The sequence below is a fragment of the Mobula hypostoma genome, chromosome 25 (assembly GCF_963921235.1).
Source record: "Mobula hypostoma chromosome 25, sMobHyp1.1, whole genome shotgun sequence".
NCBI lineage: Eukaryota > Metazoa > Chordata > Chondrichthyes > Myliobatiformes > Myliobatidae > Mobula > Mobula hypostoma.
In genome coordinates this window covers 20,683,150-20,695,228 of record NC_086121.1, presented here as the reverse complement: position 1 = coordinate 20,695,228, position 12,079 = coordinate 20,683,150, and the positions used below count along the sequence as shown (strand labels likewise).

Genomic DNA, 12,079 nt, shown 5'->3' with positions numbered 1-12,079 from the left:
CCCCACCAGGCTTGCCTGGTGAGGATGGTGGCTAGACACTCTGCAGGACGAAAAACATAACCTGTCAAAGGGCGGATGAACCCTCTCTTAGGGTCAATGGCCACTTAGCTAACACGTGCCGTGAAGCGCGGAAAGGGCAACCCTTGCATCGAAGCTTGGTCTGGCCTTTAAACTGCAACAGAACTTCCCCCAACTGTCTTGGACCCCACCATGCCGCTGGATTCAGGAGGGGATGTTGAGAGGGTGGGTCTGGACCTGTGCGACCCCCTACTCACCTAAAATCCACTCACGCACACGCTGTTAAAACTCTCTCGCTCTCTCTCTCCATCATCGTCCTATGGGATGGATAGCCAGAGAGAGAGCAGCACCCACTGTTTGCAGTCATTCTTATTGGGAGTGTAGTCACTTAAGTGCTGTTGTCATGTGGTTGTTACCATTGTAAAATATAAATGTGGTCTTGCTTGCCATAGTTGAGAAACTGAGTATCGATCAATGTTTAGGAAAGAATTTCATTAGATCAAGACTTTAGGGTAACTTGAAATGAAGTTTGATTGTTTTAAGTTTGTTGCTAAATACCAAAACCTTGAAAGGTTCTAGTCAGATTCCAAGCATAAGGGGGAAAGTGGACATGGTTTGTGGTACTTTATTCTGAAAATAGTGTTGAACTTCCCGGAATTCCATGCAGTGAAAATCAGTTTACTTAATTGAGTAAGCTATTGGCCTTTCTAATCTTAACACTTTGTCAGTAAATTATTCCATGTTGGTTTCAAACTATTTTCTGAAGAATTTGTTATGTTTTATTTTTGGGTCAAATGCAAGGCAAACTAGCCCAATTCTGTGTGGAATTGAGCAATAAAAGGTGGATTTCACTGCAAGGTTTCATGTCTTTGATGTCTTAGCAATAGAGTATTGCCCTCCATGGTTGTGTGAACAAAGCAATGGAGAAGTGGCTTCCTGTTGGGGGGAGAAAACATGTTGATACAGAATATTGTGATATTTGGAGCCCGGTTTTTAAATAACAGATCATTTCAGTGGTTCTACACTGTCTGCATTGAAGAGATAGAATGAAGCTGAAATCTCCAGTAAAATGGAAGACTTTGGGATATATGTGGCTGACATCTGAGAATCAATAGAAGGGGTGTGGGTGCAGATTAGATGTATGCTGACTGAAAGAGGGATTACCAACAGTTTAAAAAAAATTGCCATTTTTCCATTCCTGGTTTGATGTCAGGAATGACGTGAGAGAAATTTGCTATAATGCATAGGCCTACTCTTCCATCCCTTTTCAAGATGGTGCACTTACTTGATTCAACCTTTCATGAGTAAGTCAAGAATCTTTCTATCTGATTGCAGATAGAGATGTTGCAACCCAGAGTCTCAACAAATGTGAAATGAAGCACTGTATCATAGGAGCAGATTGCCTCAGTTGCTTGTGATAAATCAGGATAAGGACAGATTGAGGAGTTATGGTTAGAATGCCTTGCTTCCATTAACCAGATGAATGAAAATTTCTTCGTCGAATTGGATTATGTCTCAGCTGGTGTTGTGGGATCGTATGACATTGACACTTACAGGCTCTGTTGGCTTTACAGAGACAAGCGGGACTTTGTCTCAGCAGGGGCAGCAGCAGGTGTTGCTGCTGCATTTGGAGCTCCAATTGGAGGGACACTCTTCAGTCTGGAGGAAGGATCGTCTTTCTGGAACCAAGCACTAACCTGGAAAGTGGTGAGTGAGACTGATTACTGCCAGAGGCAGAAAGACCCGTTTTCAAGCCTTTGTAATTTTTTTTTTAGTATATAGAACATTACAGCACAGTATGGCCCTTTGGCCCATGATGTGTTGATGTTTTAAGCTACTCCACGATCAATCATGCCCTTCCCTCCTACATAGGCCATAACCCTCCATTTTAACTTCTTCCGTATGCTTAAGAGCCTCTTAAATGTCTGTAATCTCACAGCCTTTACTGCCATCTCTGGCAGTGCATTCCAAGTACTTAACTCTTGAACATTTTTTTTTAAAAACTACCTCTAACATTTCCATAAACATTGCTCCACTCACTTTAAAAGAATTTTATAAGCCATCCTTTAAAAGGATGATAGGAGCCACTGCTGCCCTGGGAAAAAGGCACTAGTTGTGCACTCTTGTCTATACCGCTAATAATCTTATTGACCTTTATCAAATCACCTCTCTTCCTCCTTCACTTTAAAGGGAAAAGCTTTCGTTCCCTCAACCTTTCCTTATAAGGTGTATTCTCTGATCCAGCAGCATCCTGGTAAATCTCCACTGCACATTCTTTAAAGCTTTTGAGTATAAGATGGGATGATGCTAATGTTTGATTGTGGGCATAGGTAATGCAGCAGTCTGCCACTGCTATCTTTTGGGAGGGTAGTGTTTCTATATATGGTATTTGTATGACTGGGGTGTGCTCAGTGTAGAGCTGAGAGGAAATTGATTTGTATGTTTAGCGTCTAGGCTGGACTCCTGTGGTGGTTGCTGACTTGACTATTTTTTGCTGTTCTTTTTCCAGCTGTTCTGCTCAATGTCTGCCACCTTCACGCTGAATCTTTTCCGGTCAGGTATCCGCTATGGGAGCTGGGGCTCCTTCCAACTGCCAGGGCTGCTCAGCTTTGGAGAATTCAAGGTACTTTGAATCTCTGAATACTTTCTGTAGTAAATTAATTTGTCATCTGAAGAATTGGCCTCAGCTTGTTCTCAGTAGTTGTAATTTAACTTGGTTTAATGTTCAAAAGATTTAGCTTCTATCCCATAGTGATACATCATCATTAAACATTCTCTTTTCAAACAAAATGATTCAAATTATTAGTACCAATGTATTTCTGGTTAAGTAATTAATCCAAATCATTTGTCTAATTTATTAATAATTTAACTAGATTTGGAAATTTACTTATTGAAGCTGACTAATCTCAGTAGATTGCACTTTCACCTTGGAGTCAAAAAAATGTGAAGTTCAAGAATCTCTTCTGAGACAGCACAAAATTAAGGTGGACAGTCCAGTGCAGTACTTAAGTTATTGCATGTTGTTGCCTTAAGTAAGTTATTCAGATGAGAAGTTCAGTTAAACTGATTTGACCTCCTTGGGTGTACTTGAGGGGCCCCAGTACTTGGAGAAGAGGATTTCTCAATTTCACTATCTTGTCCCTAACTAAGATCATTACGGATATCTGGTCATTTGCATTGCTATTAAATATTTAAAGTTATGAAAGATGCAAATTGCATATCTGTGTGTCTGTCTATCCCTACAGTTTTGTTTCTACTTCTCTCTGTGTGTCTTGTGCTCTTGCACATGTTTAACACTTGCCCAACCTCTCACAGGCATGTACTGTACTCTCTTGCTTTGTTTGGGGAGGTGCTTGCCTGCATTTGGGCACATTTTCACAACGCACCATCATCCGAAAGTTATCTTGGTTGTTAGATGTTTCAGATTTCTGGTCAGAACATCCTATGGCTGTGATGTGCACATGTTTCCTGAACCTGTCTAATGCAGTGTTTCTGATTAACCATCACTGATGCTTGACCGTTGGTAAACCTTTTGCAACTTGTGATGGTAGTTGAGCGTACAGGTCCTCTCCAGGTTAAAGGGAAGGCATCCGTTAGTCTTGTGAGACCATGGATCTGCGCCTGGAAAGTCTTCACTCTCCAGGGCGCAGGCCTGGGCAAGGATGTACGGAAGGCCAGCAGTTGCCCATGCTGCCAGTCTCCTCTCTCCACGACACCAATGTTGTCCAAGGGAAGGGCACTAGGACCCATACAGCTTGGCACCAGGGTCGTCGCAGAGCAATGTGTGATTAAGTGCCTTGCTCAAGGACACAACACGTTCCCTCGGCTGGGGCTGAAACTCACGACCTTCAGGTCGCTAGTCCAATGCCTTAACCACTTGGCCACGTCCCCAGGTTATGCACTCAACATGTCTACAACCCGTACAAATGTGTATTTGGGAAACTGGTGGCAGGGATTTGCCAGCTGCTTTTGCAGTCTGAGAGCTTAGTCTGTGGAAGTACCTGAATGGTTAAGATAAACTTTCTTAACTAATTACAGTTGCCCTTGGGTGGCCAATGTTTTCATCTAAATATATTCCTGGCAGCCACAAATCTAACTTGTGAACCATTCGCTTTATGAACAATTCTATAGAATGGAAACCTGGGAAGCACCTGTATGTGAGAACAAGGGTTTCGGTGGCTCTCATTAATCCACAGTTTTAATTTTTAACTGGTGATTATCATTGTATTTAAGTGTGCAGATGGAGACAAGAAGTGTCATTTGTGGACAGCGGTGGATTTGGCATTCTTCATTATCATGGGTTTGATTGGTGGACTTCTGGGAGCACTGTTTAACTGTATGAATAGGAGGCTGGCAAAGTACCGTATGCGCAATGTGCACCCTAAGGCTAAGTTTGTCCGGTAAGCAATGGACACTGAGAAAGTTCTTAAAGTCTTTGAGTTTCATAAACTTTGATCATATTCCAAAGTATTTTATTTAGTCTTTCAACTTTTATCCAAGCTACTGAGAATTACTGAATTTGGCCAGGGTACCAGCTGCACAGGTGCTGGTTGTGTCCCCCCCACCCCCACCAGTGCCTCAATCTACTTTTTCTTTATTATTCATTTTCAGGATCTGGGTGTTCTAGCAAGGCCAGCATTTGCTGCCCATCACTAATTGCCTTTGAGAAGGTGGTGCTGCAGTCCGCCAAGGTGAAGAATCTTCTATGGTGATGTTGGGGAGGGAGTTCCAAGATTTAGCCATAGGATCAACAACACGCTGCCTAGTCAGGGTGGTGTGCAACTTGGTGGGGAACCTCCAGGGGACGATGCTTCCATGCACCTTCTTGGTGGGAGAGATCACGGATTTGGTAGGTGGTTGCTGGAGTAGTCTAGGCAAGCAACTGCAGTCTGTTTTGTTCACAGTACTCCAGCCACTGTGCACACAGCTGGTGGAGAGCATGAATGTTTGGCATGGGGGTAGGTGGTGGTACCAGTTGGGCAAGCTGCTTTATCTTGGATGGTATCAAGCTTCTTGAGAGGTGTTGCTACACTTATCTAAGCAAAAGGAAATACTCCAGGTTCCTGGTTTGTGTCTTAAAGATTTAAAGTGCTCTTGTAGCCATGGAATTTGTACCTGGCCTGGTGGAGGTTTTGGTCTACAGTGACTCCAGGTTATTAATTGTGAGTACATGGTGATGGGAATATTAAATGTTAATAGTAGGTGTTGGACTCTGTTGAAGATAGACATAGCCTGGCACATTGGCATGAATATTACTTGCCTCTAATCAGCATGTGCTTTAATGTTGTCTAGGTTTTGGTGCATGTAGACAATGGTTGTTGCATTTGCTGAGGAGTTGGGCAATCTTCAACAAATATTTCCAGTCTAACCTAATGCCAGGAAGGTCATTGATGAAACAACAGAAGATGGTTGGGGCTAGCACAGTTTCATTCCTGTAGGGATGTCCTGGGACATGGATGATTGACTATCAATAACCACAACCCTCATCCTTTGTGTGAGGAATGACTCCAAACAATGGAGTGTTGTCACTTTACCTATGGGCTTCAGTTTTATTGGAGTACCTTGATTGGAGTACACTTGGTCAATTTTTGCCATGAAGTTTCTGGCAGTCACTTTTGCCACCCCTCAGAATTCAGCAGAACCCTTGTTTGGATTAATTCTGCAACAAATGTGGAGCTGAGTAGTTCAGCCAAAATGAAAATTGGGTGAGTGAGTGCTGCTGGATAACACTGTCAATAGACCTTCCATCACTTTTAACAAATGGACTGATCTGAGCGTAATTATCTGATTGGATATGACCTGCTTTTGGTGAACATGACACACCTAGGCAATTTTCCACATTGTATGTTAGATGCTTGTATTGTAACTGCATTGGAACAGGTGTAACTGGCTCAGGAGTGTGGGTTTTTGGTATGTTGGCAGGTTATCTGTTCTCAGACGCCTCTGCTATATCCAGTGCTCACAGCCGTTCCTGGATAACAGTCTAGAGAGTGGGTTTTCAGATGACAGGGGTCTCAGGAGGAAGCAACAATGGTGTTCATCTGTTTAGCACCTTGGACTGAATGTGTGCAACTACGCCCTTTTTATACTGAATCCTGCCATTGGTGAGGATGGGAATGTTCTTGGAATCTCTTCCCATAAACTGTCAAATTGTCTGCCACCATTCATGACTAGATTTGGTAGGAATGCAGAGTTCCAATCTGATCTGTTGGTTATAAGGTGCCTTAGCTCTGCCTTTTGCATGAGTTTTCTGTTTAGCTTGCAAGTAGTCCTGTATTGTATGGGCTGGTGCCTAGTGCTGGTCCCTGCATATCCTCATAAACCAGAATTAATGTCCTTGCTTGATGATGGAAGTATAAAGGATGTGCTCGGACATTAGATTACAGATCCTGAACAATTTCTAAAGCACTTAAAATTAATTTACAACCTAATAAATTAACTGTGCTTTTTGGAATAGTTCCTCAAAATACTCATGGTATTTCTGTGTCTGACCAACATATTATTGCATTTGTTACATTGATAGCTAGGAGGGTCATTTTGTTGAAGTGGAAGGTACATCAGCTCCCACTTTGTCACAATGGTTCTCTCAAGTGATGCTATGTCTTAGTTTGGAGAAAATTAGAAGTCGAACCTTTGAACCTTTATTTGATTTTGAGAAAAGATGGGGCTCATTTGCCCGTTATTATCGTTTCAGTTAATTGATATAATTTTTCCACGATCTAATTGTAAATTTTTTTAGTATATTTTCTTTTCTTGCTGGCGGTTTGATGTTTATTTTTAGAAGCTTTTTGTATGACGCATGACTCCGGGGTTGTACACCTAATGGGTTCTCTTTTTTTTCTCACTTTTCTGCTCAGTAGGTTTTTTTTATTGTTATCACAAAATTTTGTTTTCAATCTTTAAGATAATTTTTTTTTGAGGCATTGTAAGTGTTGTTACTTCGATGTACTCATGTTATTTTTCCTATATATATATATATACAATAAAAAGATTTCAAGAGAAAGAAAGATTACAGATAGATTGTGAATACTGCCAGTCTATTCTCCAAGAGAGACATTCAAGCCTTATCAAACCTTGACTTCAGTTTCCATGTTGTTTTCCAGAATGTATCTTTAGTCCAGGATTGGTTATCTGGCTGATTTCTGCTTGTTACCCTGTCCATCATTCCCCAGAGTTTTATTAGCATTCATTAGAAACAACCTGCATGAGGAATAACACTGCAGAGGCCTTCGTAGTGTAATCTAAGCAATTGCTGAGTATTGTTTCACCAGGTCCCAGTGGTGAAAAAGCTGCAATATTCCTGTAGAAGCCAAGCTAATTCTGCTCATTTATGTTCTGTTATAAGCTGAAACATCTTGTGAAGAATCTTTCATTAGTCTCTCTTCACCTTCAGGGTCCTGGAGAGTCTGTTAGTTGCTATGGTTACAACGATGGTAATCTTTATAGCCTCTGTGACTTTAGGGGAGTGTCGGGAGATTCCTTCACAAACTCATAGCAACAATGCAACACTCCAGGTGAGCATAACATTCATGATTTTACTCTCACCGCACAGTCTTGTATTCTAGAGGAAATGGATTTTCTTAACAACATTTGGGGAGAGGAAATATTTTGGGTTCATTGATATTGTTTCGAATTTCTCTGATTTATTGGACACCTTTGGCTTTGTGTCCCCCCCTGCTAACATTTGCTGAAAGTTTTCAATGAGATACATCATCAAACAGCAAGGATTAAGCAAAGTAAGAAAAGGTGTTTATTTATTGTGCATATGATCAACAATTTTAGTGTTCAGATACCATCACACTCCAAGAACATGTTGTATTCTTATCATTGTCTCTTAAAGCTAAATAGTCTTAACTAACTGCTGAACTTGTGCTTTTCGGTGCGGTTAGGCATACGTTTTGAGTACTTCTGTGCTTCAGACAGAAGGAAATAACTGAACATGGTGGTGGGTACCCAAATTGCTCTGCCTTACCTTGAAACAGCATTTTTCTGAAGCACACATGTAATGGAGAAAAGCAGCATCATGGTATGTGGTGGCTTCAGGGTGATTTCCAGAATGAGATTTGAGTAATTCCCAAAGCTGGGATCAGTACCAGCAGGCATCCAATGCTTTGTGCATGAGTGAGAAGTTGTCCCAAGCATGGTTCAACTGTAAGCTTTCAAATTTGACAGTTCTCTTTTTCAAAACTAAATTATTTTAGCACCCAAAATAAATATATTCAGGGCAGTTGCTGTCTTGAACTCTTTGATTATTCTTCTTAAGTATTTGACATGGGTGTAAATGCTCAGCTTGTTCTGGGTATTTTGAGGTTTTTGACTCATTCCTTGTGACATGAAACCCCCAGGTACTATAAAAACAGAAAATGCTGACAATGTGCTGTGGAGTGAGAAACAGAGTAGGCGCGTTGGCTCAATGAACTTTCATCAGAAAGGTGAAAACTTAGAAATAAGTTTTCAGTTGCAGAGAGAGTGGGGGGGGGCAGGGAAACAAAAAGGGGAAGGAAACTGTGAAGGGGACCAAAGGTGATTTCTTGTTAATTGAGCTTACTTTGACTGGTATTGGAACTCAGCCTATAGATAGGTCAGAACAGGATGGTGAATTAAAACTAATGGAACCTTAAAGGTTTTCATCACCCTTGTAATCATCCAACCTCTGTTTGGTTTCCCAGTGTAGGCAGAGACCATATCATGTGGATAGAATGCAGAATACCAATGTGCGATTACCAGTATTTTCTGCTGTTCTTATCTCAGATTTGTAGCAATTCCAGTGTTTTGCTTTTGAATTTTGAAATTTTGATGTAAGTGGGTAGTTTAGAATCAATCTGCTGCTTCATGTAAATAGTACCTATTACTGACACCTTGTGAATTATTTCTGTAATTGTGCAGTCTGTATTAAATACTTCAATGGAATTTCCTTCAGGTATCTGAGGAGGGGGTGAATTCCAGCATCAAGACATTTTTTTGTCACAATCATACCTATAATGATATGGCTACATTGTTTTTCAACCCACAAGAGACTGCCATTCTCCAGCTATTCCACCAAGATGGTGAGTCACAGCAGATTTGGTCTGATAGAATTTGCATTCATTTTGCCTTCATGTGCTGATTGCCTGCTCAACTTGACCCTAGACCTCAGTGTGCCTGTGTGCTGCTCCCAAGATAAAATTGAACCTTTTTCAATCCATTTCCTTACCAAGTACCGTTCCTCCCTCCCTCCCACTGCTGTTCCATGTCCCAACTCCATGAAAATGTCCCTGACCTTGCAAAAGAGTTTGGTGGGGGGGTGGGGTGGTGCCAGGGAGTGTGATTCAACTGAAAATCTAATTCTGGATTTTGTTGTGTACAAGTTACAATGTAGGTAAATTGAAATGAGATGTGAATGATTTGACTGAATAATTGAATTCAGAAGCTGAATTGTCATCTTCATCTCAGGTTCTTGATATTTATTGCTTATTTATTTGTTATTTCTTTTTGTATTTGCTTAGTTTGTTGTCTTCTGCTCTCTGGTTGAATGCCCGAGTTGGGTGGTCTTTCATTGATTCTGTTATGGTTATTATTCTGTAGAGTTATTGAGTTTGCCCACAAGAAACTGAACCTCAGGGTTGAATATGGTGATGTGTATATATATTTTTTGATACAAATTTAGTTTGAACTTTGGTTCTGTACTCTCACAGGAACTCACTCCACTTCTCAGCTGTAATTTTATTAGTCACAAATCAAGAGAAAAGATATCACAGATGAGTTGATTGGTGTAATTGCCCAACTGATCTGGGTGTATTTGCAGGCAGTATGAAAGACTGGTCTAGTTGATGTACCATGCACTGTGCCCAATGTTAGATTAGCTGAAGAATTTTACTTTTATGTATGCTGTTCTACTGTTCTTGTTTCTGCAGGGACCTTCAGTCCAGTCACACTCAGCATTTTCTTCATTCTTTACTTCATTTTGGCCTGTTGGACATACGGGTTGTCTGTCCCCAGTGGTCTCTTTGTGCCCTCCCTGCTGTGCGGTGCTGCCTACGGTCGACTTGTAGCAAACATTCTGAAAACGTGAGTGTTGCGAGGACAAGTTAAATACAGTTAATTTCCAAATCTGTGCTGACTACTGTTCATACAAGATGAATGTAAGTGTTGGTGTGTAATGAGTTATGGCAAACGTTTGGTTATAATATTGCAAAGAAACATGCATCACATCTATTCTATATTTTACATCCTGAGGAATAGGAAAAGGATAAAAAATGGTACTTGGGGGAACACTGCTTATAAAGGGAGAAGAGTGGTGTTGTGATATATTAGATGTGACTGCTTTTAAGAGTTTCTTTTTAATTTTCACCAGGTACATTGGGATGTCTCACATCTATTCTGGAACTTTTGCTCTCGTAGGAGCCGCTGCATTCCTGGGGGGTGTGGTCCGCATGACCATCAGTCTCACTGTCATTCTCATCGAATCAACCAATGAGATCACATATGGATTGCCCATCATGGTCACCCTGATGGTATGTCTATTCATGGGAGAAGGTTGGGGATTGAGTTTCTCTACTTGCTGGTGGCATTCAATGGCAGGCTACTAATCTTGCAGTTGCCTCATGAGGAAAGTTTGAACAGTACTCAGTTGGATTCTGTTGGAATTTAGAGGAGTTAAGTAATGACGACTGAAATATTTACCCTTAGGGGTTTTGACTGGGTGGATATAGCAAGGATTTTTCTGTTTGTAGGAAGTATAAAATCTGAAGTCATTGTTTACAAAGAAGTGGTTGTATTCTAGACAGATGTCCCCCCCCCCACACTCCCCCAGAAACTCTCTTCCTTAAAGGCCATTGAAAGTAGAGTCCTTGAATACTTTTGAGGCAAGAGGTAGGTGGATTTTTAAGTGTGAAGGAGTGAAAGGCTACCAGCAGGAATGTGGGGATGAGGTTACCTTCAGTCTTGGATCTTACTGAATGGCAGAGCAGGCTTGAGGGACTGAATGCCCTACGTTTGGTTTGTATGTTTGCGTATAAATGTTGAGGGTAAAGTTCAGACTTGAATAGTGATATTGTGTGTTAGAATTAGCTCTAACTTTATGCATTCCAATTGTACTGTGCTCGCTAGTGGTTAGAGTCTCCAGACCTACTGCTTCTGTGAACAGTCTTATGGGTTGTGGAGTCACGAGACTGTAATGGTGAAAAACAGTTACACTTGATCTGCATGGTATGGTACCAAGTACTAACTTTTGACATCAGGTGAGTTTTATCGAAGATTGACATCTTTGTTCCTCTCCCTGTTTCTCCAGGTGGCAAAGTGGACAGGTGATTTCTTCAATAAAGGAATTTACGACCTGCATGTAGCACTTCGTGGTGTCCCATTGCTTGAATGGGAGACTGAGGCTGAAATGGATAAGTAGGTGTTTATCATTTAAGACTCCTGCAGTGTTCTGTCTGTTCCTGACAAATAGTTAATCAGTATAATCAATTGGTCAGTTAGCAATTGCTTGGGTTTGATTTGAAATCATAATTTGTCTACTTGAGAGAGATGCATGTAACACCAATATTTAGCAAAGCCCAGACCTACTGGTTCTGAAAATCAGTCATTTGTCTTCACTGAATCTCTCTGATCTACTTGTTACAATCCTCTGGTTCAATGTGCTGATAGAGACTTTGAGGGTATTTAGAAGCAAAGCCAATGGAAGTTTTTGAGTCTTTTCTAGTCGTTGCAAATGCTTGGTCTTTTGCAGGTTTCCCTCCTCCCTGAGCCTAACATTGAATCAGAATCGCGTTTACTACTACTGACATACTGTATGTCACTAAATTTGTTTCATGGCAGCAATACAGTGCAAGCATTAAAAATTGGCTGTAAGTTGCAATAAGAAATGAATATAAAATAAAAATTGCAAAAAGAATGCAAGATAGTGTCCATAGAGGTTCAGAAATCTGAAGGTGAGAAGAAGCTGTTCCTAAAACATTGAGTGTGGACCCTCAGGCTCCTGTACCTATTCCCTGAAGAGGGTATGTCCTGGATGGTGGGGGTCCCGAATGATGGAGCTGGCTGAGTACGTATCCCTCTGCAGTTTTATTTCCAAAATAGC

At 41.0% G+C, this 12,079-nt stretch overlaps 1 protein-coding gene across 1 annotated transcript in view; it reads left to right on the top strand.

Annotated features, from left to right (window-relative positions):
- clcn6 (chloride channel 6) overlaps window positions 1–12,079 on the top strand; it is a 69,428-nt gene that overhangs the window by 25,445 nt on the left and 31,904 nt on the right. Inside the window, exons 10-17 of the mRNA XM_063032970.1 lie at window positions 1,593–1,725; window positions 2,528–2,641; window positions 4,252–4,418; window positions 7,412–7,532; window positions 8,939–9,065; window positions 9,912–10,065; window positions 10,352–10,511; window positions 11,288–11,394. Coding sequence (XP_062889040.1) covers window positions 1,593–1,725; window positions 2,528–2,641; window positions 4,252–4,418; window positions 7,412–7,532; window positions 8,939–9,065; window positions 9,912–10,065; window positions 10,352–10,511; window positions 11,288–11,394 — 1,083 coding nt within the window. The remainder of the gene's footprint in view (window positions 1–1,592; window positions 1,726–2,527; window positions 2,642–4,251; window positions 4,419–7,411; window positions 7,533–8,938; window positions 9,066–9,911; window positions 10,066–10,351; window positions 10,512–11,287; window positions 11,395–12,079) is intronic.